Consider the following 27,434-nt stretch of genomic DNA (forward strand, 5'->3'; position numbering starts at 1 on the left):
CTGCAGAAAGAGTGGGGAGGCCGTCCTGTCTCCCGAAGCCTTGGAGGCTGCAGCCTCGACAGCGCAAGATTCCTGGGTCCCTGGTCTGACCTAAGCTTCATCAAGGTTGGTCTTGACCCACCTTCTCCAGGGCCCATCCCTTTTGTTATTGCTTCAGAGACACAGAGAGTGCCCAATACAGTGCTAAGATGTGGAAAAGAGTGAATGGATCTGGCCCTGGAAGTAGGGACTTTGTCTAAGCCATGCCCTAGCCCCAGCACCTGGAACAGCACTGGGCATATAGTTGGTGCTCAATAAATACTTGTCTAATGAAATGAGCTCTAAAGATACATGCCAAGAACTGTGGGGCATAGAGAAAGGAGGATTCACTCTGTTTAAGGGACAGGGAGGGGTAATGACTGGGAGAATCTATTTGATCTGGGCCTTAAAGGATGAGTAGGAGTTTGCCAGGTGGAAAGGGCGAAGAAGGGAATTTAGGCAAAGAGAAGAGCAGAAGCAAAGGTTGGAGTGATTAAAATGCATGGTGTACTTGGAAGGGGTAACTTGTCCAGAGGCTGGAGCAGGTACAGTGGAGCCAGACCACAAACTCATTCCTACAGGCGGGTCCTCCAAGAGCCTCACCCTGGGATCTGTCTCCCCCACCCCACACTGGGCAGCACCCAAAGGTCAATGGAGTGCCACCGGGAGCACCTTGGCGAGGGGTCCGGCCCTGCTTCTTGCACACAAGTACCTGGAGCCAGATGTGAGGCCGGCCCGACCGCCCGCGGGCTTCCCCCTTCAGCTTCTGCTTGGCTGCATACCAGAGCACCAAAGCTTTGAGCAGGGGACAGACGTGATCAGATCTGTGTTCTATAAGGGACACAGATCTTTTTGCAGGAGGGTGGAAATGGTTGCTGTGGTGGTTTTCAAGCTGTGGTCAGAGCTGTAGGGGTGATGGAAGCACTTGGCCAACTTGCCAAAAGCCAGTTCACCAGTTTATTTATTTTTTAAAATTTATATATTTATTTTTGGCTGTGCTGGGTCTTCGTTGCTGCGTGCGGGCTTTCTCTAGTTGTGGAGAGCGGGGGCTACTCTTTATTGCGGTGCACAGGCTTCTCATTGCGGTGGCTTCTCTTGTTGTGGAGCATGGGCTCTAGGCACGCAGGCTGCAGTAGTTGTGGCGTACGGGCTCAGTAGTTGTGGCACGCGGGCTCTAGAGCGCAGGCTCAGTAGCTGTGGCGCACAGGCTTAGTTGTTCTGCGGCATGTGGGATCCTCCTGGACCAGGGCTCGAACCCATGTCCCCTGCATTGGCAGGTGGATTCTTAACCACTGCGCCACCAGGGAAGTCCCAGTTCACAAGTTTAAATGCTTCTTTTAACTGTTCAGTTTCCATTGACTGGTTTTCATTTTGTTATCAAAATTGCATTTAAAAAGATGTTCAGGACTTCCCTGGTGGCGCAAAATGTGGTTCTAAGGATAAAAATGTAATTGACCAACTGCATCTAAATAGCTGAAGCAAACAAGTAAATTAAGCAAACTGACCATTTTGGGCCAATTGGCTTCTGATGAATCAACGAAGCTAACTGCATACAGCTGAGGAGCCTGGCAGGCGGAGCAGCAAATGTTCTTTTTTATTTTATTTTATTTATTTATTTATTTTGCGGTACACGGGCCTCTCACTGTTGTGGCCTCTCCTGTTGCGGAGCACAGGCTCCGGATGCTCAGGCTCAGTGGCCATGGCTCACGGGCCCAGCCGCTCCGCGGCATGTGGGATCTTCCTGGACCGGGGCACGAACCCGTGTCCCCTGCATCGGCAGGCGGACTCTCAACCACTGCGCCACCAGGGAAGCCCGCAAATGTTCTTTAATCCTGGCAGCAAGGATGGGGTGGGAATGCAGGAGTGAGGGCAGCAGGGCTTGGCGGGGACACAGACAGGCTGAGCTCATTTTCGTCACAGACATGCCGAGGGGGAGATGCTGGCAGGATGCCCGGGCGCAGGTGTCCACTTGGTAACTGGGCTCACAGATCTGGAGCTCAGGGGAGGGGTCGAATTGGAAGGAGGTATTTCCACTGCCCTCTTGGTGAGTTCGTAGATGGAGCCACAGGGTAGATCTCCTCAGACAGAGCGCAGCAGGGCGGCATCCAGGGATGCTGGGAGGAGCCTTATTGGCTGCTGCAGGACCAGAAGTGAGAGAGTCTGGGAGGACAGACCTGGTGAGAGGGCCCTACCTGCGAGGCCTGGGCAGCAGGGACAGTTCCAGTGTGCAGGGTCAGGAGGCATGGGAGAGATGGCAGGGGCGGGAGAGAGGGGACAGGGGTATGGAGCGAGGGGAAGGCCTGAGGGCATCCGGGGTTGGGGGGGCGGGTGACGGACGTTTGGGCCTGAAGAGGCAGATGGAGGCATTTAGGGCCCAGGACAAGGGGCGACAGCTCTCCTAAGCCCCAAATCTGGACTCAAGCAGGGAAGGGTATGGGGGGTGGGAGCTGCTGCCCCATGAACTTGGATTTCCTCAGAGGCAGGCAGGGCAGGCGGGAGGCTGTGGGTGAGCACACGGCCGTCAGGACCTGCTGAGGAGGTGGCAGCTGAGGTTGGAGAGCGTGGCGTCAGTAGTGCTGGAGTCCCCTCACGTCTGTGGACTGTCAGGTGGGCTCAGGGTGGCAGAAGGCCCCCAGGGTGAGGGTACTGAAGGGGTGAGTGATGGCAGGGGAGCGAGAGGGCAGGGGAGGCCATATGGAGGGCTCCGGGGGCTCTGGACGCAGGCCGGGCTGAGGGAGCCCAGCAGCAGGAGAGAGAGAGGGCCGGGTGGGCCCAGGAGGAAGTGGGGCTTCCAGAGTCTACAGGCCACGTGCTCCAACATTAGGTACCAAATGATTATTTCCTTCCAGAGTGTGGGGCTCTGCAGTCTGGGTGGGGTTCACCTGCTCAGCAGTTCCCAGGCTGGAGAAGAAAAGGGGTGTCCCCTGCTGAGTTGGTGTGGCGGGTCTCTGCAGGAGCCCATGGCTCCCTCCTGGGGTGACACAGGTTTGGCGGGAGGCAAGCTGGGGGCTAGTGAATAAAAATGCCCCAGGAGCTGCTGACCCTGCCCTGCTTCTCCTGGTGTCCGGTCAGGGCAGGATCGGGGCTTCTGAAGCCTGCCTGGAGATCAGGTTTGGCTCAGGGCCTGGCAGGGTGGGCCCCCCTGAGGATGGTCTGAAGGTGGCCTGCACTGAGGTCCCAGGAGTGGGCACCACCTCTGAGCAGGGTTTGCAGCATCCTACCCACCGACCTCCTGGCTACCCAGCGGTGACCAGCCAAAGCCTCTGGGTTCAGTTGACCTCACCTGCTTCACCCCTTCTGGCCTGAGCCGTTAGGCAGGTCAGGGAGGGGGCTGGCTGACACCACCCAAGATGACAGCCTGCCTTGTACATGGCCATCACTCTGCATTACCTATCGTCACGGTTATGGTGACGCTGGGCCAGGCCTGCCTGTGGCACGGGGATAAGATCGCCAAGCTGGCAGTGAGGCCTGAGGAGGGAAGCCAGGAGGGCATAGCGCCTGGCGTACAGCTTGAAAGTGGCGGCCCTTGTTTGTCATACAACTGCACCTGGCACTGAGAGGGGCCTTCCGGTCTGCTTTCCCAGGAAGTTCTCCCTGGACGATCTGCTGACGGGCGTGATGCTCTACTGGACGACAGGCACCATCACCTCCTCCCAGCGCTTCTACAAAGAGAACATGAGGCTGGACAATAGGCACGAGGGGTAAGTCCGGCTGAGCCCGGAGCGGGGCTTCTGAGGAGGGTGGCTCCGAGGCAGGGAGCAGGGGAATGGCCTGGCCTTGGACCCGAGGGAGGACGTTTGATGCGGTAAAGTACAGCCTAGCCTTAGGTGCGCACCGGGAGTGTAAGATGAGAACACAATTTAAAGGCCAGGGGCATTCGGAGAGATTCCTGTCATTAGAAGTAGCTCATGGAGGGAACACCAGGCCTGGCCCCCAGACATCCCGAGGGGCTCCCGCAGGGCCGGGAGGCTGTCCTAGGGTGGCGGTGATGGCTCTGGGACTTCCCCGGAACCCTTTCCTGATCTCACAGGGAGACTCTCAGGCAGCAGCAGAGGGAAGGGGGGGGACAAAGGTGGGAGTTAGAGGCTGTCCCACCCCACCTCGGTGACGCTGTCCAGCTGGGGCAGCCCTTCCAGAAAAGAGGGCCCCAGAGAGGGGCTGGAATTGAGGTGGGCGGTTAAAACCCTGGGTCTGTCCTTCTATGGCTCCACGTGGGCGAGCGAACTGAACCCCCAGCCCCCTGAAGCCCTGCCTTGGGGGAGAGGGGGACCAGGACACAGCTTCCCCCTCAGTGGGATCTCTGTCTCTTCCAGGATAAAGGTCCACGTGCCCATGGGCTTTGCTGCCTTCCCTTGTGAGGTAATACACGTCCCAGAAAAGTGGGTGAAGTCCAAATACCCGAAACTCATCTCTTATTCCTACATGCCCCGTGGGGGCCACTTTGCTGCCTTTGAGGAGCCAGAGCTGCTCGCCCAGGACATCCACAAGTTCGTGGGGCTGCTGGAGCGGCAGTGACCCCGGCGGGGACCGGCTGTCACCTCGCAGGCAGCCCCTGCCCTGGCATGGCAGGCTTCCTCCCGACACCCGCCGTTTTCCCCGGAAGCCCCCGGTCTCCCAGCCCAGCTCCCAGTAGAAGTGAGGCTGGCAGGGAGGCCCCCTCCCAGTCCTCTGTTGGTGGAGTTGCCCCTTTCCCCAGGAATGTGCTTGCTTCCATCCCCTGCCCGTGCTGGGACCCCGTGCTCACCCCTCCACACACACTCCCCACACACTTTGTTAAGCAACATGGCTTTGATGATAAATGATTTTCCTTCTAAGAGCGGCTGGAACAAGTGACATGTCGAGCCCCTACCCCACGTGGGGTGCCCCTTCCAGCAGAGCTACCAGGTCTGCACTGGGGCCCTTGCTCCAGCCTGGCCAGGAGAGGCAGGACGGGCCGCTGGGGCCGGCGGGAGGCCACTCTGTCTTCCCAGGTGCCGCCCGAGGCAGCTCTGAGCAGAGGCAGTGAGGCCGAGTGACTGCCGGGGACCTGCCCGCCTCGCCTGAGCGGGGATGGAAGCGGCCTCCCAGCTCTGCCCACCGGCACCCATCACACCAGCTTTTGCCTCTGGCAGTAGGGAGGCAGCTTCTCTGGCAAGTGCCCAAAGGTGCGTCCCAAGCCGTGGGATCCCGTGGGGCGAGAAAAAGCAAGAGGCGGCGCCCCTCCTTCTGTGGCCATAGATCTCCCTTGGCTTCAAGGAGGCCCTGAGCACTGCTCCCTTTGGAGGGAACAGACAGATGGAATCAAGGGCTGGAGGCTGAGCCCCACGCACTGGGCCCCGAAGAGGCGGCATCTCACCAGTCTGGCTGAATGGGCATTTTATTAGTGGTCCTCATTGTCTCTGCCAGCTGCAGGGGACCCTGACCCAGCCACAGTGTCACTGGCAACGTGACAGAAAAACACAGAACCATGGCAGGGACGTAGAGGAGACTGGGGCAGCCCAGCACCGGCCTGCTCCCGTCCTGCGCCCTGCGGCTCGCTCCTGGGGGCCGGGGGCAGGGGTGTGACGGGCCTGATAGCCAGAAGGGGAAGCTGGGATGGACCTGGACCATCATCTGGCACCCATCTCAGGCCTGTGGTTGCTGCAGACTCTTTGGTTATCAGCTGCGTGTGTGCCCGGGGGAGGGGGGCAGTGTCTGAATGCTCAGAGGGAGAAGGTCTTCCACATGGTACCTCCCCCTCTTGCTTGATACAGTCACCACACTAATGGGTTGGAGGAACACAGTGCCAACACACGATCCTGCTGAAAACCATCAGGGGCACCATCCCGGCCACAGAGCTGAGCACTTATGCAGAAGGGGGACTCGGAAATAAACAGAGCCTCGGGCAAGCAAGGGAGAGTCCAGAGCTGCACATCCTGCCCTTACCACTGCTAGGACTGGAAAAGACCACCACCTGATGGCAGTCCCGCACTTCCGCCTCAGCCAGGGGCCAGAGCCCCTTTCTGCTCCCATCTTGTTAGAGCTGTTGTGCTTAAAACAGGTGGAAAGAAGTCCTGACTTGGTTGAGGTTGGAGTCAAGCCACTTCTCCACCTGTGTCTCTTCCCCTCCCCACTCCCCGGGTCTGGACCAGCCCGGCAGCTCCCCGGCCCTCAGGCCTCCTGGCGGGCGGCCGCCACGCTGTCCGCAGGGCTCTGATCCAGGCACTGCCGTGGGACGGTCCCACTGATGTTGTGGATGGCGATGGCACCGTAGGTCTGCTGCTGCTGCGGGGACAGGGCTGTTTTCTCCGAGGACAAGCTGTTCAGAATCCGGGGCACGTAGGACTGCCAACAAATGGGGGTGTTAGTGCTTGGGTGGGGTGGGCACGAGAGTCCCTATCCCGTTCCTCCCCTACCGCCCCGCCTCCCTCCAGCCGGAAGACACACAGAATGCTCGTGAAGGACACATAAAGAAATAACATCAACCTAGGACATCAGGACCTAAACTATGCCAACTGCAGATTTTCCTAACAGCCAGAGCAAATCAGAACACACAGTCACAGTTCTCCTGGTCATAGAGAAGAAAGCGCACACACCAATTTCTCAGAGGAAACAAAACTCTTCCTGGCACTGGATTCTAGAAGAACTTCTCACTCTATGTAGGAAACAGCTCTGTCTACACAGGGCAGGCTTAGGATGCTGTCAGCGGGACTTCTGAGCAGCTGACCGACTCTGTGCAGGTTCTGTTTCCCCTCAATCCCAGACTCCAGCCGACCTGAACCAGGATGGGAACGAGGGATCTGCATCGTCCCCCTGCCCTGTCTGGCAGGCACAGTCACAGGTGTGCCTCTGGGTAATGAAGCTTCCTGAAACCTCCTCTGGGGCTGGTCCAGAGACAGACACTGACACCCGAGAGGGGGCCACTGGAAAGAATGCCGCTGCTGATCTAGATCGGCGCTGTCCCAGCCCTGTCTGTCAGGCTGGGCGGTCACAGCTCCGGGAGCCTGTGGCTCCACCCTCCTTTCCCAACCCCACCCTAGGAGCGGGACCCTGGAGGCCGGAAGCAGGGAGAACCAGGAAGGAAAGGAGTCCTGGTGTCTCTCTAACACTGTGCCTCCCCTCCATAGCAGGTAAAATGTTCATTTGTTGAATTCAGAGGGGAGTTAGTGTGACACCCTCTAGGTGCCTAGCAAAGGACCTCACACAGGCAGGTGCTGGCGAAATGCTCTGATAAAGCTTCATCAAACCGCAGGGCCTTGCCATATGGCTTCGCTAAAGGCCCAAGCTCACCAAGCATTAAATATGCAGAGAAGGAAAGTGAGCAGGCAACTGAAACCGAGGGAGATGGGTATACATCAAGGCAAAACTAATTATCTTCTGGTGATGGGTGTGGCTTCACACATGCAAGAGAAAACATCCGGAGGGACCAGGGATCCCTTCTCAAATGACGTTAATTCAGAAACCCGCCTGGCACGTGATCAAGGGACTTCTGTCTTAACAGGAGAGGATCAGAGCAGGTCTGCAGGGCCCATCTGGTCGGGGCCGGTGCAGATGCTCACGCTTGGCTAAGAACCGCACTTACTGTGAACGGTGATGGCACGTGGGCCCCTGCCTCACTTCCTTTGTCACTTGCCGATTCTTCCGTCTGCAGACAACAGCAAAAACTTGCGATGATAAACAAAACCGATCTTCCTGAACTAACACCCTCTAAACAAACAGACTATTAACACCCAGAATAATAGTACCAGCTGGCACAAAGCTCCCCGCGGCAGCCCAAGAGAGGATGGTGTGGGCAGTGCAGGGAGCAGGGAAGGGGGCAGGGAGGGAAGCTACACATCACACCCAGCTACCCACGCCTTGCCCGTGGATAAATAAAATCTGGAGAGGGCCGTTGACCTGTTGATCTGGGAAAAGGTGGAGACGGGATGGAGAATGAAGCCACCATCTTCTCCTCCCAGACCCTGGCTGGGCAGCAGGGGGGGAGGGGCCCTTTACCTTGTAGTTCAGAGGGCTGAGGTGCTTGAAGCATCCAAAGCAGGTGTAGGCCAGGCAGACCAGGATGGTAAGCAGAAGCACCAGGAAGGTGAACACGGTGAGGGGAGCCTTCAGACCTGCGGACAGAGAGATGCCAGCCTTGGCGGGGGGGGGAGGTCACACCTGGTGCAGGAACCGTGTGTGGCTTCTCCCTCAGGCCGAAGACGAAGAGAAGGCATCAGCCACCCCCTTCCCACCATCTCCAGCAGCTGGGATGGCATCTTCACAGGCAGGGGCACAAAGGGTGACCCACTGAACAGCTGGCGTTATCCCTGGTCGGATTTCAGGTACTGGGGCACCGGGTCAAAGGCAAGTTGCCAGCTTCCTTGCCGGGTCAGTTCCCTCCAGTCTCCAGTGCCCTCGGCAGAGTCACACATCTCTTCTGCCTCTTCCTTTTTCTCAAGAGTGGCAGTTCTCCCTCCTGCGTGTCCCCACTGCCTCCACACCGTGAAGTGTGAGGACCTGGGCCCATCCACACCCGCAAAGAGCATCGCGGACGAGCTTCCCCCTCTCTGGTTCAGCCCCTTCATAGCTGGTAAAGGGACCATCTTCTCTGTCAGGCTGTCTGGGGCAATCGCCCTGGCCTTCACCAGGTTACACCTGACCTCAGGATAGCTTGGAACTGGGCTGTCGGCGCTGTACCCAACCAGCCCTCACCCTTGGGGTACCACCTTCTGATTGGACACCGAGTTGATGCTCTTAAAACAGGAAGGGATTTGAGTGGCTGGTGTGGATGCGGGAATAGGAGGCTGGGTGTTGCCTCCTGCCCTCCACCCCCGCCCTAGTCAGGCCACTCACCCAGGCGCAGGAAGGAAAAGAAGTAGAGCCAGAAGAGGCACAGGATGGGAGCGGCCAAGGCCTGGTTCACAGCTGCGAAGTGGATTCTCTTCTCCAGCTTTGCCGGGAGGTAGGCAAAGTAGAGGTTGTGCCGGTCGACCATGTGCTTGAGCAGGATGTAGATGAGGCCTGCAGGGCCAGGGCTGTGAGCTGGACGGTGGCTGGGCCACAGGGGCCACTCGACGCCCTTCCTCCTGGAGGTGGCTACTTGTGCCGGGAGCTGGGCTGGGGCTGCGGCTGGGCTACGTGCACACGTGCACGTCCTGGCTCCTACTGCTTTTTCTCCTTCTCTTTCTCTCCCCGCCCCGCCCCGCCCTGTCCACCTCTCCCCCTCTCTCCTTTCCCCACCTCCCCTCCCTCCCTCCCAGCCTCTTTCTGACCCAGGGAGTAGAGGTGTCTGTGCTGCTGTCCCCACGGAACATTGAAATTCTAGGACCATTTTGGGGAAAGAAGCGATTTTACACCCAGAGGCCTGGCCTCAACTTCCTCCCACGCTGAGCCCCCCTCCTCTTATCCCTCAGTGCTCCCATGCTCCTTTCCTTCTCCCACCCAAGCTGACCCCCTGTACCGTCACTGCCAACAGATGCCCAAGCGTCTAAACCCAGGGATGGCACAGGAGGTGGGTGGGTGCTGCCTTTTCTATCATGTCAGGTTCTTTAAAAACATTTTTTGTTGTTGTTTTGAAGGAGTAATACTATCGTAGATCTTTAAAAATAGTACGAGGGCTTCCCTGGTGGCGCAGTGGTTGAGAGTCCGCCTGCCGATGGCAGGGGACGCGGGTTCGTGCCCCGGTCCGGGAGGATCCCACATGCTGCAGAGCGGCTGGGCCCGTGAGCCATGGCCGCTGAGCCTGCGCGCCCGGAGCCTGTGCTCCGCAACAGGAGAGGCCACAGCAGTGAGAGGCCCGCGTACCGCAAAAAAAAAAAAAAAGTACAAGAGTATACAGGGAAAACTAAAACTTCCTCCTTTCCCTAAACCACAGCTATCACTGCCAACAGTCTCCAGGGTGTTCTGTTTCCCTCCAGACGCTTCCATTTGTCTGCCAGCTCCTGATGGTGTATTTTAATTGCAAGACCTTGACCTTGTAAGTCAAACAGTCCTAAGTTCATATCTGGGCTCTACTCCTCACTAACAAAGCGTTAAGTGCTTCATCTGTGAAAAGGGGACAGAAACAAGACCTGCCTTGAAGGATCGTGAGAGAATTAAGTGTGACAGTCCACGTGGAGAGTGACAGTGGCTGCTAGAGCCAGGACACAACACGAGAGCCTCCACCAGTGCTGCTGGCACTGTGCTAGCCGCTGCCGGAGGGTCAGCCAGGAACGAAGTGGTCAGCCGGCAGAGGCGCTCAGACCAGGAGGGGTACTAAGAGAGCGCGCGGTTTGGAAGGCCCGCGGAAGGAATCCACGGGAAGTGAAATTAAATGTGGCGTCCCCTGTGGCTCCCTGGCAGCTTCTGGTTCCTGTGGCCACAAGAGGCCCTCTGTTTGTGGGGCTCCAGGACGCCCTGCTGATGGCTGTCAGCCATCCGCCTACCCGGGGACCGGCCCCAGGGCCACTCACCGAACGGCACGATGATGGGGCAGGTGATGCTGTAGGCCATGATGACGGTGAAGACGCAGAGCATCCACGCGTACATGGCTCCAAACTCGTACTCGAAGGCCTGGTTCTGGGAGGGGGAGGTGGTGAGGGGCTTAGGGGCTTGGTCCACACCAACCCGCCTCTGTGCACTCCAAGTGGGCGGGGAGAACACAGTGCGGGAGGACTTTGGAAGTGGGAGGCTCACCGCGCCCCTCACCTCTCAAGGCCCCTTCTGTCCCTCCACAAGCCTCCTCCAGCTTCACCTGGCTCACGCCCAGACCTCGAAAGGCACAATGACTCGTGTTTTCGTACTGTTTCTCTTGTTCTAATCCTGTCTACACAACAGGCCTGTGAGCCCCCAAAGGGCAGAGGGGCTACATCTGACTGTAGAATGATACTCCACAGACTCTGTCAGACCCAACATCACTCCGCCCCTTCTAGCCGTGTGTCCCGGGCCAAGCACTTGACCTCCAGGTGGCTTAGTCTGTGCGTCCGCAAAGCAAACTCCAGTAGCGCCCATCTCACGGCGGGCTCTGAGGATTAAATGACAGGATGCAGGGCTTCTCCTCTTATGGTTCCCACAGTGGCAAAGGAGAATAAAAGAGAACCCCACACACCCAATTTAGAGAGTCCTGGAACAAATGCCACCAGCCCAAAATGCCTTGACCTCTGTAGTAATCTAAGAATTTATGCAAATGAAGGTCCATGGGAAAGATGTGTGTGTGTGTGTGTGTGTGTGTGTGTGTGTGTGTGTGTGTGTGTGTGTGTGTGTGTGTGTGTGTGTGTGTGTGTGTGTGTGTGTGTGATCAGCCCGGTTAAAATGCAAAAATCCCCACTCTCTCCTCCAGCCCGAGTCAGTATGGAGGATGACCTAGCCAGGCCCTCACCCAGGCTCCTTACACCTCCTCTCCTCACAGCCCTTGGCCCAGTTGAGAGGCCCTGAGCAGAGTGCCCGGCACTTAGCAGGCGGCTGGGTGAACGCGGGCGGCGGGGAGGCTCTGGGACGAAGGCGGCGCCCACCCCCAGCCTCTGTACCTGCTTGATGTTCCTGCGGTCGGCTGCAGTCTTGGCCATGACCATGCGGAAGGTGTAGAGGATGAGGCCGGGCAGCCGCAGCAGCTCCATGCCGTTGCCAATGAAGGCCGAGGCGATGACATAGTTCACAAAGAAGGCGCCCTGGTCGGGCAGGAAGACGCACCTGGGGAACCACCGGGTGTGCGAGCTGAGCGCCCCGAGAGGGAGAGGGGCCCGTGACTGAGCAGAGACGGGACTCAGAACTGACCACGGATTTGGCCATCTGGAAGTCACTGTCAACCTAGACCCGAGCTGGTTGGGTATGGGTGTGTCTGTCTGTGGCTGCCAGCTCCCAAGTCCTCAGTTTACCCAGCGAGAACCCATTTAAGAAAATTCACTCTATCCTTTCAGATAGGCACGGCCAGGCTTCCCTGTGAGCAGTCCTTTGGAAAAGTCTATCTTGGACATTCGGGCCTACATTAGGACTTAAAGTATAGTACAGTAGGGGCTGGGGATGAATCCCAGCTCTGTCTCTTAACTAGCTGGGTAGCCTTTTTTTCTTCAGCATGTCTGGGCCTCAGTCTCATCTGTAAAATGGAAATAGTCAAATTTCTGACTCATAGCTTGTTTAAAGATTAAATGAAAGAAAGAATCAAGCATTTAGCATAGCATCTTCTTAAATAACAGCTATTACTATTAAGTGGGTTCGGTACAAGTTGAAAATACTAATGAGGACACACATTAGAAATAAGTTCAACTCCTCTCTCCTAGCAAAAATAATCCTGGACCAGACAGTCATTCTGGTTGCAGTGTTAATTATTATTCTCCTTCCCCCTTCCCTGGCACCACTGAGACCCAGCAGTTCCTTCTCCCCAGGCGGTTCTGTTCTCAGTAAGTAAGTTTCAAAGAATGAATGAGAACGCCACTAATTGAGTTTCAACCTAAAAGATTAACCACATTTCTGCACTTGTAGCACAAAGTGGGTCAGTTCCCCCGGTGCAGCCCCGCCAGGAACCTGTAGTGGTGCGGGGAGTCCACAGGCCCTGAAGGACAGACAACCCTCCCCCCACTGCAGCCCCAGCCCCAGCCCCAGCCCCTGGGGGACGTGGCTCCAAAACTCAGCGTGGCCGATACTTACTCCAACCTGACAGAGGCCTCCGAGGAAGTTTTATCAAAGAGCCACCGGAAGAAAAAATCCAAACTGAAAGAAAAATGAATCCCGTGAGAACTTATTTCCAACAGTCCATGTGATCACTGCATATGTTTTCATTTTCCTCTGCTTTTTTTTTTTTTAAAAAAAAGGCCAAATCTCAAGATCTACCCTGGTTCTCTAAGATGCTACTTATACCATAACTCATCAGGGCCTGCTTTGACAGAAACTTCCTTCCTCAAAATAACCAAAGCCATGATGAGACCCTCTCCCTAAGTGGAAGGTCCATGGTAAGTTTCATTTTCAAGCTTTTTTTTTTTTTTAAGGCAGAAAGATCATATCTCTGGAAGAATCAGTGGGCCGGCACAATTGCATGCCAAGTGAGTGTGACAGGTTCAAATGTCCTCAGGAATTTGCAACCACTCCCAAAGCATCTGCATTTTCTTGAGGACAGTGTTCTCTGTTGTGACCCTGGTTCTGAATTTAGAGCAGGAGGTGGTAATATGTACCTGGTGAGGCCCAGGGAGGGCAGAATCAGCACCATGAAGATCAAGAATATGTAGACCTTGGTCATCATGATTCGGTTCTCCCCTGACCTGCAGGAAGTCAGAGGTGAGCCGTCACAGTCCCTCAGGTGCACCGGGCGTCCCCAGTAAGGCCCCGGCTGTATGCCCATCGCGCTGGCGGGGAGGGGGCATCAGAGACACCCACCTCAGGGGCGAGCCCCAGGGAACTCACTTGGTCCAGTGAGACTCCAGCACCGTAGAGTAGTAAACGACGGTGGGCAGCAGGGCTGAGAAGGACCACAGGAGGAGGGTTGGGAAGAACTGGCTGATGATGGGGTCCTAGAAAACAGTCCACAGCAGAGAGAGCTGTGAGCCCTGGGGGCTTTGGGCCATGACCTGTTGGCATGGTGACTCAGTGACCTCTGGGATTTTGGTCACTTTTGTCCCCCAGAAGCAACATTGTACCTGGTACAGGGTAGATAATGTTGGCTGAACAGACAATAACAGCACCTGACATTGTACAGTGCTTTCTTTTTCTTTTTCTTTTTTTTTTTTTTGCGGTACACGGGCCTCTCACTGCTGTGGCCTCTCCCGTTGAGGAGCACAGGCTCCGGACACGCAGGCCCAGAGGCCATGGCTCATGGGCCCAGCCGCTCCGCGGCATGTGGGATCTTCCCGGACCGGGGCACGAACCCGCGTCCCCTGCATCGGCAGGCGGACTCTCAACCACTGCGCCACCAGGGAAGCCCCAGTGCTTTATTTTTCTTATTTTTATTTAAAGAAGATTTTTGGCCATGCTATGTGACATTTGGGATTTTAGTTCCCCCACCAGGGATCGAACCTGTACCCCCTGCAGTGGAAGCACAGAGTCTTAACCACTGAACCTCCAGGGAAGTCCCTTTATAGCTCTTTAGAGTGAAGAATGCAACTTCACATACAACTGAACTCCACTTGTCTTACTGACCAGAGAGAGAACCTCCTCCATTCCCTATAGAAAGCCAATGACGGACGCCAAAGGAAGACAGAGCACTGACGGCCAGGGCCCTTCCCCAGCCACCTGGCCCAGTCGTAGCTTCCCAGAACTGCTTCGTGATTGTTCCCAATCTCATCTATGCCTGTTGTACTTGTTATTGCAATTACATGGTTCGATTAACTTATTACCTTCTCTGATAAAATGAGCATAGCAATAGAGAGATTTCTTTGAAAACTAAGTTGGGTACATTGGAAAGACTTGATAAAGGCCAATTTCTCAAAAACGCTGCTGAATTAGATGAGAGTGAATTAACTGTAAAAGACCAAGGGAAATGAAATCTAGGAGGGTTCTATACTTTGAACGGCTTTGCAAGTATATCTTTAAGTTCTTGCTTGACTGTGACAAAGCAAAACTAGAATCACAAACAATGAAATAAGCGTGTGTTTTATATAAAATACACAAAGGGGAAATCCAGTCAGCAGATCCTTCCTCAAAAGAACAGGCCTTGACCATACATCAAAAGACTGGCAAAGGAATAAACATGTAGATGCTTTAAATCTAAACAAAACTTACATATTTTTTATTATCTATTGAGTCATTCGATCATCACAACGGCCCCATGGGTGTAACGTAGCAGAGTGTTATAGAGGACAAAGCCAGTTTTTAGAGGAAAAACCAAGGCTCAGAATTCCTCAGCTAGGGAATGGCAGAGCGAGGACCAGGCCCTCAGGCCCCCCAGCCCACTGTGCTCTCCCAGAGTGTGATTAACCAAATGCCAAGTGGAACTGAAGAAAAAAGAAAGGATATGGAGTGATATTTCAGCAAAGCCAATTGTGGGAAACCAAGTAGATGCCATTTTAGGGAGTGTTCAGCGGTTATCAATTCATCTAAGGTCCTTAAAAATCATCCATTACCTATCTAGAATAAGGACCTTTACAACAGGATTATCAGAAACTGAAATATAAAAAGAAAACTTGATTCATGGCCCTGCCACCCCAACCAGAGAAGCGCTTTGCATCCTTTGCTACCCACTCCCCGTAGCAGCCATCCTGCACACACATCACTGGCACGCCACTCTAACCACTGCTAAGAGATAACTTCATATTCTGCTTTTATCATAAAACCCCATGTCTGCCACAAAGTCTATACAATTTTTTAATGGATGCTTAACAGTCTGTCAGACTGAATATACCTCATTCAACTCCTAATTTTACCCCTACTGGTGAACATTTAGATTGATTCCACTGTATCTATGTCTCTATAGTTAACACATATACACACACATATACATACACTTACATGTATACGTAAAGTATATACACACATGTATATCTACATAACGTTACTATAAAGACATTGTAATAAATGTGGCCATGCCTGCTCAGGGGCTTCAAAGCACATGAGCCGAGTGACACGGCCTCTGGCTTCAGTGGCCCCCACGGCTCTTGGTCTCATTCCTCCCGCACCCGCCGTGCCCTCTTGGCACAGGCCCTGCGGAGTGGTCACTCACATTTAGCGCATGGATGGGTTTGGTGACGTTGAACTTGTCCATGGTGGACAGGATGATGGAGGGCGTGGTCAGGAAAAACAGCCCCAAGAAGAGAGTGAAGTTGATGCCCAGCCATTGGAACCACCAGCGGAGGCCCTGGATAGAGAGGTTCTTCCTGCAGAGGGGAGGACACAGGCCTTGGAGGTTTATCTCTCAGGCTCTGGCCACCTATGACACCTACAGTGCCCACGGCTTGGGTGAGTCAGAAGGTCAAATTTAGGCAAGGCAAGAGACTAGACTGAGGGCTCTGGCTGAGGGCCCATCTTGACCTTGGGAGCACAGGCAAGTGTCCTGCACTGACCTTCAGCTATAGGAAGGTCGAATTTGGGGTCCCTATGAGCTCAGAGGGAAAACAGGTTATCTGCAGCTAGAGTCTGGGAGCCAGAACCTACTCGAAGAGATGCCATGAGCCCCCCAGCAGACCAAACAAGGCTGCAACGTGGCATTTTTCAGACACACTAAAGACACGTGACTCCCCACGGGGCCGTGAGCTGCGGTGTGAGCTGGAGGGGGGCGGGGGACGAAAGCAAAAGGCGCAGCTGGAACCCGCCCTGGCTTCTCACCCCACCAGGAGCAGACCGACAAACCAGTCCCAAGTTTAGAAAGCTCAGTGAACCAAAGAGCAGAACTGCCAGGGGCTGAAGTACAGCCCGGTGGAGATGAGCGCCCAAACCCTGCTCTGGACCAGGAACTGAGGCCAGGCCGGAGGGCGAGCCATGCTGGGGCCTCTGCGGGGCTGTCCTCACCCTCGGCATCGTGCTTAAGGCTCCTGTGGACACAGCTCGGCTCACCAGCTTGTGGCCCGGGCTAGAGAGGCGGCTGGCACCTAACCCAGGGCTGCACTGTCTGTTACAGCAGCCTCGAGCCACAGCAGGCTACTGCGTGTTGAAATGTGGCTGGTCCAAACAGAGATGGGCCAGAAGTGGCACATACACGCTGGATCTCAAAGACGCTACGTGTGAAAAGGAGACTGCAAAACATCTCAATTAAAAAAAACTGATTACATATTAAAATGATAATATTTTAGATACAGAGGGAGAACTCTTATTAAAGTTAATTTTAACAGTTTCTTTTTTTTTAAGACCTGTTTTTTTGTTGTGGTTTTTTTGGTGTTTTTTGGCCTCACCGTGCACCTTGCAGGATCTCAGTTCCCTGACCGGGGACTGAACCTGGGCCATGGCCGTGAAAGCCTGAAATCCTAACCACCAGGCAACCAGGGAACTCCCCAGTTTCTTTTACTTTTCTTAATGTGGCTAAAAGGAAACTTAAAATTACATACATTGCTCCCATTATAATCCTACCAGACACTGCTGATACCGGGGAGAAACAATGGAGTGAAGTCCTGGCTGTGGACACACCACCCACCCCCATCACACCTCCCACCCCCTGCCCAGAGGGGTGCAGGAGAGTCTGAGTGTCTCTCTGAGTGCCAGGTCACACCTGTGCTTCCAGGTGACTTGGGCAGCCCTGCAGGGCTCCCAGGCCCCATTCCCACCCCTTGCCGGCCTGGGGGCTCACCAGCAGATGTCTTCGGGGTAAGCGGCGAAGCTGACCGTCCACTTGGAGATGCAGAGCTCTCTGCTGTGGGGGGATGGCTGCGGGTCACTTTTGCACTGAAGGCCCTGACACTTGCAGGCGTTGAAGTCCTTCAGGATGCTGCCAGGAAATGTAGAAATGGCCAGGGTCCAGACCCCTCGGGGTACCATGTACCCACACAGCAAACAGGACCGTGTGAGAGTGGGAGCCCCATGGCACAGGACCTTTGCTTTATTATTAGTTTATTATACTTATGCTATAATTAGTGCTATGAAAGAGATGCCATTCTTAGCACATTATGTGCAGAATTTTGCTGAATCCTCAGGACAACCCTCTAAGCCGGGGATTACCATTCATTCCTATTTTACAGATGAGGAAACTGAGGCTCTCAGAGTTAGGTTTTGCACCCTGTCTGTCTGACCCCAGCTCCCACGCTGTTGGCATTGCCCCAACATAGGGTTCCTCCTTGCGGCCTCCCTCTGCCCTGCCCATGAAGCTGGACATCCCGCTGCCAGGCCCGGGGCCTCACTTTTCCACTCCCTCACCTCTTCCCAGGCCCCATAGCAGCATTAGACTGCAACACCTACGACCCCAAGATGCCCCTCCCTAGGACTCCCACCCCCACCCTCTCCACTCCTTCCCTCTTTAGTCTCCCACAAAGAACCCACCAGCACCCCTACTCCTGTCTCAGAACACTCTTCCTCTTTCCACTGGCCTCGTCCCCACCCCAGCCTCACTTGAGAGTCTGCAAGGCACAGCCAGGAGTCTGTTCCCAGGGTTCACGATGCACAAAGCAGGGAAGGCAGGGGAAGGAGCATTTGCTGGGCCAACTCCTTTCCGTCTCCCTCTACCGACCCCATCCCCTGCTGCCCCCGAGGCGAGACGACATGGAGATCCCAGGCATGAGAGCGTTTTAGGAGCTAGAGCTCATGCCAAGGTGCACTAGGAAAACCCACTCCCTTGGGCCAGGCTCTCAGCAGCAGTGAGCATCCTGGAGTGCCCAGAGGTATTCCCCCACAGCAGTGCATCTGTAGGGAGATGGGAAGGCCACGCACAGAAGGAAGATCTGTGGTTCCAGAGTGGGTACATGAAAGAGGGTGGCATCCACCCCACCTGGTGAAATGCTGGCTCATAGAGGCAATGGGATCCCTGGGGCAGCTGGTGAGAGCCCGGCAGTGGGTAAGGCCATATCAACCCAAGAGGGGCTCAGCTGGAATCACAAACATCGGCCAGGCTCCCCAAGGGAGTGGGTGTGGATGGCTGCCCCCAATCCCAGCCACACCGGCAGAAGGAGATGGAAATGCTACAAATCCCAGCGGTGGCGGTCCAGCAGTACCGTCTCTATCCAAGAGGGACAGCAATTTAGCTGGAGGCAGACAAGGAACGTGCCCACACTCACTAGGTGGCCATGGACTTTTCCTGGAAGGTGACGAAGGCCATTCCCAGGGGCTGGTCCTGGACCCTGCATTCCTCTTCTGTGATCCTCTCCGTCAGCCTGTCCTTCATGCGCGTGTAGTAGGCGATGGCGTCCTCCTACCAGAGGACACATCCCCTTGTGATGACACGGCCCTGTGCAGGTCTCGGGGGACCCAGCGCCCACGTTCCCGGGGGGTGTGGGCCCTCACCCACTCACACCCCTTCACTTCACAGCAGCAGAACTGGCCGCAGGGCTTGGGGTTGATGAGGGTCTGCTGGCCTGTCTTCATCTGCAGGTTTGTGTAATAGGTCAGGCTCTTCTCTGTCTTTTTTCTGCAGTGGGAGGGACAAACTTCAGACTCGCGATCCTGTGGTGTGACTCACAGAGCCACTCCCCTCCTTTCCTCCCTAGCGGATCCGAGGCCAGCAAGGAAGGAGGATGGCATCTCAGAGGGAAGGAGTCAGAAAGGTGCAGGCCAGCTCGGCCCATGCCCGCCCACCCTGCCAGCCCTCCCTTACCTCTCCCTGCACAGGTAAATCAGCTTGGCCACGTTGTAGCACAGCTGGACCTCCACCACTTCACACGTGGGATACGCGTCCCTGTGCCCAGGGCAGATCAGAAGCAAAAGATAGCCATTGGAAAAGAGAACCCCCCAGGCAGGAGAGACCCCCAAGACTCCAGGGGTGGCAGAGCAATTACACTGCTCATTTCTGTGCCAGGGGAGACCTCTTTCCTCTTTGTCTTTTACCAAAGGGGGAAATTTTGAAATGTAATACAAAGAGGTCCTTTTAAATAGCGTGAAAGTAACTGCCTGAAACTGACAAGTTTATACCCACTTGGCTTTAAATCAGTCAGTACTTCTCCTGAAGAAAAAAAATAACACTATTCATTACCTCCTCTACCCATGCAAAGGAGTAAATTTATTGTTTGCTCTAGGTCATTTCTACTCTGGACCTTCACTGAAATCCTATTCCGTTTGTGACCCTTTTGAAGATCACAGACCTTTTTGGTCTCATGAAAGCAAAGGACCCTCAGCCCAGTAAATGCATTAACTTATTTGATCCTCGCCATAACCTGTGAGGTTTGTGTCCCCATTTTACAGATGAGGACGATATGTGTCGGAGAGGTAAAACGACTTGTGCCCAAGATCACACAGCTAGTGAGTGTCTGAGCCAGGAAGTGAATCCAGGTGGCCCAGCTCCAGGGCCCATGCCTGTACCCAGCGTACGATGCTCCCTCACCATATACGCAAAATCCTATGTGCAACTCCTGGGCATTCCTGAACCGTGTACATCCCCACCTACTACTTGCTAGGCACTGGGATGGAGCCTGGATAAGTTTACATTTTAGTGAGAGAGAGAGACACAGCCCATAGACATGTCAGGCAGACAATTTCAGGTCCCATTACGAGCTTTGCGGAAGAGAACAATGGCGTAAGCATCCCTTCTACAAGGCAAGTTCACACATCAATCCCCATGGATTGCAGCAGTGTTCACTAAAAGGGCTGCCTGAAATAGGAGAAGGTGTGATTCAGTGTTTGTAATGGGAATGAGAGGACTTTTTTTTCTCTTTAAGGTAATATATTAAGTGGAGCTACTGTTTCCAAATGTTGCCTAACAGGAAACTTTGGGGAGCTGTTTCAAGGAATAGAGAAAAATGATTCCAGTACCCAATGTTTATATATAGAAAAATATTTCTAAAATACTTAGAGTTTCTAAAAGAGAGGTTCGTCAATACATTTTAAACATTCATTTTGCAATTCTGTTTATACTAATAATTTGCTTAGCAAGTGTTCTTCATAAATAGTGCCAAGCCACGCCAACCCCTAATCCATACTACAAATTAATGACTGCTGATGAGGAATGAATACAGACTGAAACCCCAGCTCCCTAGCCCAGGTGCAAGTCCTCCAGCCCAGGGTCCTGGGAGCCTTCCCGGCCTGCTCTCCCCCGACCATCCCCTTTCCTGAAGCTCCATGAGGTGCCCTGCATTCATCGCACCGTACACACAATTTCCTTCTCACAGGAAGGCCCTTCCTCTAGGCTCCACCTGCAGGTATCCCCGGTGCAGGTGCTCAGAGGAGGCTGCTGGAAAGGAGGTTCTGCTGGGAGAGCTGTGAGAGAGCTCTGTGAGGACAGGGCTCCGGACCCGGAGTGCTCACTCAAGAGACACGTGCTGAGCAGAAGACGGAACCACGAAATGCAGAGCGGGGCCCAGGTCCCTCCCCGCCTCCGAGACTGCTGTCTCTCCGGCATCTCTTACTCTGCAAAGCTGACGCTGAGAAGCCCAGGGTGAATCCTTTTCTTTTTTTTGTTTGCGGGGAATGTGTGGGCGTGTTGTTTCTATGAATCTTTTTCTCTGCCCCTGAGCTCTCAAGATGTTTATCTGCCCCACACCCTGGCCTGTATTCTGGCTACTGCGTTCACGTGGGCAGCCGTGGCTGCCGGCAGAGGACGTGCCGCCCCAGCCCAGGCCCTCACAGCCCCAGGAGAGCCTGCCCAGAGCCGCATCCGCGGCTCTGTGGCTGGGCCAAGTCCTCCTAGGGCGTCTCTCCCCTTCCCTCCCAGTGGAAGCGGCCCTGCTCACCGGAAGTGGCTCTCCACAGTCTCCTTCTTCGCGTCTCTGGAGAGTCCTGTGATGAACAGGGTCCGTCTCACCTGCGGGAGAAACACACCAGGGAGAAAAGTCACCAGGGCAAGCCAGTCTGCCAGGGGGACACACCCTGTTCAAGCCTCCTCAAGGAAGACGATGGGGACTCAGAGGCTCAGGTGCTTGCCTTCCTGCTTGCCTCTTCTTTACATAGCCTCTTCTTCTAGGCAGTCAAGAATAAATTTCCAGGGAATTCCCTGGTGGTCCAGTGGTTAGAGCTCTGCGCTTCCACTGCACGGGGCACGGGTTCGATCCCTGGTCAGGGAACTAAGATCCCGCATGCCACGCAGTGTGGCCAAAAAAAAAAAAAAAAAAAAATTTCCAAAGCAATTTCGATGAGCCTCCTTTGCATGACAAGAGACTGAGAAAGAACCCAGAAAGGGGAAGTGACTCAAATGAGGTCACACAGCAGATCAGAGGAGGACCCAGGCCTGGAACCAAGTAATAGAAACTCCCTCTCCCCCCATCAAGTTATGGGCTGCAACGAGAGAGGGAGCTGCTCTCAATTCAAACTTCTTGGAAGTTACTTAGAATCCGTAACTACACGCCCAAACCCCACAAACCTAAAGGCTAGTTGGCAAAATGGGGGGAAATAGCCAAATCCTAAAACAATCTACCAGAAAAAAATTGTAATGCCGATTCTGAGCACACATTTGCAAGCCTGAGGCCCCTCCTTACCCTCACTGCCATCGTGGTGCTGGGGAATGAGCCTGGTGCCACGCCTCCCCAGCTCCCACCTGAGACCCTCCCCAGCACGTGTCCAGCCCCCCACCGCCCCTCACTCACCAGGTTCTCCTCTTTGTACTTGATGGACCGGGTATGGTGCCGCATGAAGCCCACAGTGAGGATGAGGTAAAGGATAGCGAAGACGGTGTGCAGCCAAAGGAGGTCATTGCTGCGGGGGAGGGGAGGGACACCACCTGCCCTCAGGGCTGGGCTCCCAGGCAGGGAGTGAGGGTGCAGGGCTGGGCTTGGCTACCCTCATGGCACTGAGCTGAGGGCCAAAGGCTTCATCACAACAGATTCCTCCAAAAGAGGTTGAGCGGCCAGTGCCCTTTATAGAGAGGGCACTGTCCTGACTAATGAAGCCCAGCTCCACGGGGCCCTCTGTGTTTCCTAAAACCCGCTGCAAAACAACGGCGGCCTGGGGCGTGTCCATGCCCATAGCCCAGCAGCGGGCACCAACGGCAAAGAGGCTTTCAGACATTCACTCGCTCACTTTGGACGACCTCTGGCCTATCCCGGGCTCCAGAATCCGCCCTCTCCTTGGTCTCACCCATCAGCACCCTCACGCCCCCCAACTTCGAACTCACTCCGTCTGTAGGTTTGCGATGGTCGTCCTCCCAAAGCTGTAAGGGTCTTTGTCTGCAGAGAAGCACAGATACTCAGTGGCAGGGTCACACTAGGGAAGTGGGAGGGGGGCAGCACAGCCTTGGTCTGTGGAGCTCTGAGAAGCAGCAGCATAAGATGTCCGAGAAGTCAGAGGACTGTATCCGGTCTTTTCAGAGCTACACCAACCAAGGCCTCTGCTTTACTCCAAGATGCTTCTGGCAACTTCTCAACCTACCAGGTGGGTAAAGTCAAAATCTGAATTCATCTTGCTTTGAGAGTCTTGTGGCATTCCTTGAGAAATCTAGAAACACCCTAAGCTGTTCCCAAAGCCAAGGCTGGGAATCACTGGGCGTAAGAAGTGGATTCGTGATGGGGACGCCGGATTCCTGTGGGCGTTTGGAAATAGAACGCCACGCTCTGATTTTCACTTTGAGCAACACAGACATCTTCTGGATCCACGACTTGTGGCCTCCTGATTTGGGTGGGGGCAGGAAACTACAAAACACACTCTGAAAGCCCCTGATCAGTCTTGGGGTCTTCCTCCTACTTAGATATTAGGGGCCCCAGCTCTTGGCCCAGGTTTGGGGTGGCTTCTTCTCCAGATCTTTAAGCAGATGGAAGAGTTCAGAAAGTCACCCTGAGACCTTCTCACATCTGAATTTGAGCATGAATCCTGGGGTTCTGATCCACCACAATGAGGCCCTTTCCCCAGGGCTGCTGCTCTGCCTGGGCCCAACTCAGGCAAGATGAGGAGTCCTTACCCAGCAAGCTCCCCGAGAGGTTGACGGGCAGGATGACACACAGAGACAAGAAGCTGACCACCACCAGCAGGAAGATGATGTGTCTCTGGAACGACAGGTAGTGGATGGCGTCCTCCCCACACCACTCCAGGATCTGGTCATCTCTGGCCAAGACACACATGGAATCCTAGTGAGTAGTGGTAACAGGCTGGGATGATCTCATTTAACCCTCATGACCGTCCGTGAGGTAGGTCCCAATTTGAGCTCCACTTTTTTAAATATGAGGAAACAGGTACAGAAACAGCACGTTAACTTTTACAAACATCCAGCCTGTAACAGCAGAGCTATGACGTGAACTCCAGAGCCTGGAGCTCTCAGCCCTCGCCCCACACTCCTGGACGAAGGAACCTGCCACTGCTCCACTTTGGGTCTCTAGAAACAGCTGTGCCCACGTTTGTGTGTAAATACAATTATCCCTCATCCCTTTCCTGCACCCGTGGACAAGCAAAGCCACTGATAAGAGGGCTGCTGAGAATCTCCTGAGCAAAGCTGTGTGTGTCCAGGCTCACGGCTCCCACCCTTCCTCCCGTCTCCTCCTCAGGGAAACTGGGAGACAGAGGTGGAGCCACTGCCTTATTTTACTTATCTTTGAATATTTATCTATTTATTTGGCTGTGCCGGTCTTCGTTGAGGCGTGCGGGATCTTCGTGACCGCGTGCGGACCTTCATTGCGGCACGCGGGATCTCTAGTTGCCGCGTGTGGGATCTTTTAGTTGTGGCACGCGGGATCTAGTTCCCTGACCAGGGATTGAACCCGGGCCCCCTGCATTGGGAGCGCAGAGTTTTAACCACTGGGCCACCAGGGAAGTCCCTGGAGCTACTGCTTTAAACATTGTAAGGCTCAGTCCATCCCGCTGGCCCTGCCTCTTCCCTGTGTCCCTGCTGTGGCCCAGAGGCGGGGGGGCGACCTGCTCCACCCTTTCCCACCCTCAGTGCTGTATTTGGAGGCTCCAGGTCATTTGGGGACCCAGAAGATTCTGGGTTCTGACAGCCAGACTTCCATGCTACAGAGGGAGAAGGGGAGGGGGGTGTCTCCTGTTTTCCTATTCTCCTGACAGGGAGCTACCCTGAGGATCCTGCTTCCAGAAGACAGGGAAAGCCCTGCACTGGGAAGAAAGAGCTCAGGGAAGCAAGGGCCACAGCATAAAAAGGCAGGTGTGAAAGGTGTGGCGCGAGGGCTCTGCAGCCAGCCAGCCAGACCACGGTGGACTCCAGCTCAGCTGCCTCCAGAGAGGGTCACAGCACCCACCTGAGGCTGGGACCTAAAGCAGGGAGGCTACGACCCGCTAGCTAGCTGGTCACTCAGCAGGTGCACAGGAGGCAGTGAGGATCCAGGCCCAACGCCGTGCCTGGTGCCGGGTGGACGCTCGCAGTACGCTTGCTAATGTTACCCCTTTTTACTGCTTACCTGGAGGACAAAGTTCTGCCACTGACTACACTGTTTTCACTTCTAAATACACTACCAAAATGCATATACTTTGCCACAATACGTGCTTACTAAACAAACATTGGTGAAGATTAAAACCCATAAGTGGGACTTCCCTGGTGGGCCAGTGGGTAAGACTCCACGTTCCCAATGCAGGGGGCCGGGGTTCGATCCCCGGTCGGGGAACTAGATCCCACGTGCACGCCGCAACTAAAAAGATCCCGCATGCCGCAACTAAGAAATAAATAAATATTTTTAAAAAATAAAAGCAATAAGTGAGTAATTTTCATCAACAATTTTTTCTTGAGATACACCTCGAATTTCCCTATCTTGCTGGGAAAGGCAATCTGGAAGGAAACTGAGAGGCCTCTTTAAATGTCAGTTGTAACGCTGGGCGTGAGCAGCTGTTAAAATTTAATTGCAGGGCTTCGCTGGTGGCGCAGTGGTTGAGAGTCCGCCTGCCGAGGCAGGGGACACGGGTTCGTGCCCCGGTCCTGGAAGATCCCACATGCCGCGGAGCGGCTGGGCCCGTGAGCCATGGCCGCTGAGCCTGCGCGTCCGGAGCCTGTGCTACGCAACGGGAGAGGCCACAACAGTGAGAGGCCCGCGTACCGCGAAATAAAAAAAAAAAAAATTTAATTGCAGCCTTAAAAACAGTCAAAGGGTAGTCCTTTCTGTGGCAGGAACAGAAGAGAAAAAACCGTGGGAGTTGAAATGGAAAAATATGTCTGATACAGCATTAAAATGACAAAGCAGAATACGCAACTGTACGGGTATGGCCTCACTCAATGAGAAGTGAGGTCCTCGCAGAGAGGGCTGGAAGGGGACATGGAGTGATAGAAACAGTGGGTATGCACTGCGGTGCAAACCGTCAGCAGCCTTTGCTAGTTAACGTGAAGATGATGAGTCCAAGTTTCTGGCTTTGCCCCACCCGATCGAGGCAGAGAGTGGGGGGCACAGCCCAGGGTAGGGGAATGGCCTAAGTCCCAACCAGCGGTGCCATGGGCAGTGGCCGAGCAGAGGGAAACATGCCGAGGGCATCTTTCAGAGGTAGGGGTAGGGGTGACTTAAAATTTCTTCCTATGAATTCTGTTCTGTACGTGATGGATTTTCGCACAGAATATGCATGACTTCCGACACCCGGAGGAAACGCTGACATGACTTTGGAGTGGGCAGGGAAGGGCGAGGCTGGCAAACCTACCTCTCCCACCTCTGTCCCCTCCTCCCTCCCAGAAACCTCCCCTCCTACTCCAGACCAGAGTTCACTGGTTTCTTCTGCACAACATGCCTTCTGCCAGTTCCCCTGGGAACACTCTCACCAGCCTGGACTCTTCACAACACGCTCGCGCGTGTGAATGCATTTGAACTAGACAGAGCAGGTGTTATTCTCAGCCTGCTTTTATAGTTGGGGAAACTGAAGCCCAGAGAGAGGGACTTACCCAATGTCCTAGAACTGTCACATTTCATCACTTCTAAGATGGCATTTCCATATTTCAACACCTCTGAAATGGGGGGCACCCTGGGATCATAGCCAATCACAGCACAATAGGAAGCATTTTCTCATTCTCGGTGCTGTGCGTCTTACAACGGCGGTTTCTCAGATAGGATGCAATACGGCCGCAGGCAGCGGAGCTGAGACTCGCAGCTTGGCTCTCCCACCACATGCAAGGGGACTAACTGGCTTATAATCACCAAGCGCCTCTTTCAGGATTTCTCTCCAAGGGGCCCAAGTTTTAAGAAAAAAAAGAAAACTTCTAACCACATGAGCTGAATATATTAAGCAATCATTATTTCTCCACTTTTCACTAATTCAAAGACATGACACTGCCTAGGAGAGCTTCCATCCAAATATATCCGTGTTAAATAGTATGCAGATATAATTCCTGCCTAAAGCAAAAAATTAGCTTTAATTAGCTTGCACAGGGGCTCCCTGGGCCACCTTTATTCTCAGCCCCCAAGTATAGCTTTGGGTCTGAACTGAAAAGTATCTGAGGGACTCCAGCTCAGGATCAGGCAGCTTGGCTCTCTCCTGCTTGGCTCTCTCCTGGCTCTCTCCTGCTGACGGGCCGAACACCCAAACAAACCCACCCAGACAAAGACACCTCCAGCCACGCGCGCTGTACTCACTGCAGGCGGAAGACCGCAGTCAGCCAGGGGCAGCATCCCTGGAAACGGAGAACAGGGGTTAGCTTCCAACAATCTCTGTTTTTCGGAGGCAGACATAATAATCATCTTTGACTTTAAACAACCACCTAACCTCCCGTTTTATAAAAAGCAGTGCTTTTGTCCCAAATTCAGCAAAGCAACCCTCTTGTCCAAAGGCGACAGAGTCGGTGTGTTCCCAGTCCTCTGTCACATGCATCCTGTGCCTGGAGATCTAGTGAACGTCTCTCAAGTTTCGACAATTTGAGGAATTATACAGGCTCCTGCGTCAAATGGTGCAACTTGAATGGAGAGCTGATGAAAGTTCAGGCCGCTCTGGAGAAGCTGACGGGGGCTTCTGTTTGTTTCAAGATGACTGAATGAGATGCAAGACAAAAGCAAGGAACCAAGCCCACTCAACTGGACAGTTCCCTGGGGCGGGGTTTAGAGAGGGAAAGGGTTTCATGGGTTTTAGTGTCCGTCGTATCTCTTCAACTTGATACCCCTGAAAGCTGG

At 54.4% G+C, this 27,434-nt stretch overlaps 2 protein-coding genes across 15 annotated transcripts in view; one reads left to right on the plus strand and one right to left on the minus strand.

Moving 5' to 3' along the window:
* Positions 1–4,832, plus strand: part of EPHX1 (epoxide hydrolase 1) — a 40,505-nt gene extending 35,673 nt beyond the window's left edge. For all 3 annotated transcript variants that reach the window (XM_060127937.1, XM_060127955.1, XM_060127947.1), the window contains 2 exons: positions 3,603–3,719; positions 4,332–4,832. In XM_060127937.1, the coding sequence (XP_059983920.1) occupies positions 3,603–3,719; positions 4,332–4,533 (319 nt within the window). In that variant the 3' untranslated portion in view covers positions 4,534–4,832. The remainder of the gene's footprint in view (positions 1–3,602; positions 3,720–4,331) is intronic.
* Positions 1,827–27,434, minus strand: part of TMEM63A (transmembrane protein 63A) — a 36,559-nt gene continuing 10,951 nt past the window's right edge. For 6 of the 12 annotated variants that reach the window (XM_060127858.1, XM_060127865.1, XM_060127870.1 and 3 more), the window contains 19 exons: positions 26,904–26,941; positions 23,312–23,454; positions 22,532–22,583; positions 22,005–22,113; positions 21,156–21,226; positions 19,088–19,168; positions 18,778–18,901; positions 18,552–18,685; positions 17,135–17,272; positions 15,578–15,731; positions 13,327–13,433; positions 13,098–13,184; positions 12,577–12,639; positions 11,460–11,622; positions 10,407–10,512; positions 8,809–8,976; positions 7,972–8,087; positions 7,559–7,621; positions 5,357–6,321 (listed from right to left, as the gene is read on the minus strand). In XM_060127858.1, the coding sequence (XP_059983841.1) occupies positions 6,148–6,321; positions 7,559–7,621; positions 7,972–8,087; positions 8,809–8,976; positions 10,407–10,512; positions 11,460–11,622; positions 12,577–12,639; positions 13,098–13,184; positions 13,327–13,433; positions 15,578–15,731; positions 17,135–17,272; positions 18,552–18,685; positions 18,778–18,901; positions 19,088–19,168; positions 21,156–21,226; positions 22,005–22,113; positions 22,532–22,583; positions 23,312–23,454; positions 26,904–26,941 (2,091 nt within the window). In that variant the 3' untranslated portion in view covers positions 5,357–6,147. Of the gene's footprint in view, positions 3,681–5,356; positions 6,322–7,558; positions 7,622–7,971; positions 8,977–10,406; positions 10,513–11,459; positions 11,623–12,576; positions 12,640–13,097; positions 13,185–13,326; positions 13,434–15,577; positions 15,732–17,134; positions 17,273–18,551; positions 18,686–18,777; positions 18,902–19,087; positions 19,169–21,155; positions 21,227–22,004; positions 22,114–22,531; positions 22,584–23,311; positions 23,478–26,903; positions 26,942–27,434 lie in introns of those variants that run through there. The other 6 variants (XM_060127920.1, XM_060127928.1, XR_009536409.1 and 3 more) reach the window with 5 other exon arrangements.

This window comes from Lagenorhynchus albirostris, chromosome 2, assembly GCF_949774975.1.
Source record: "Lagenorhynchus albirostris chromosome 2, mLagAlb1.1, whole genome shotgun sequence".
Taxonomy (NCBI): Eukaryota; Metazoa; Chordata; class Mammalia; order Artiodactyla; family Delphinidae; genus Lagenorhynchus; species Lagenorhynchus albirostris.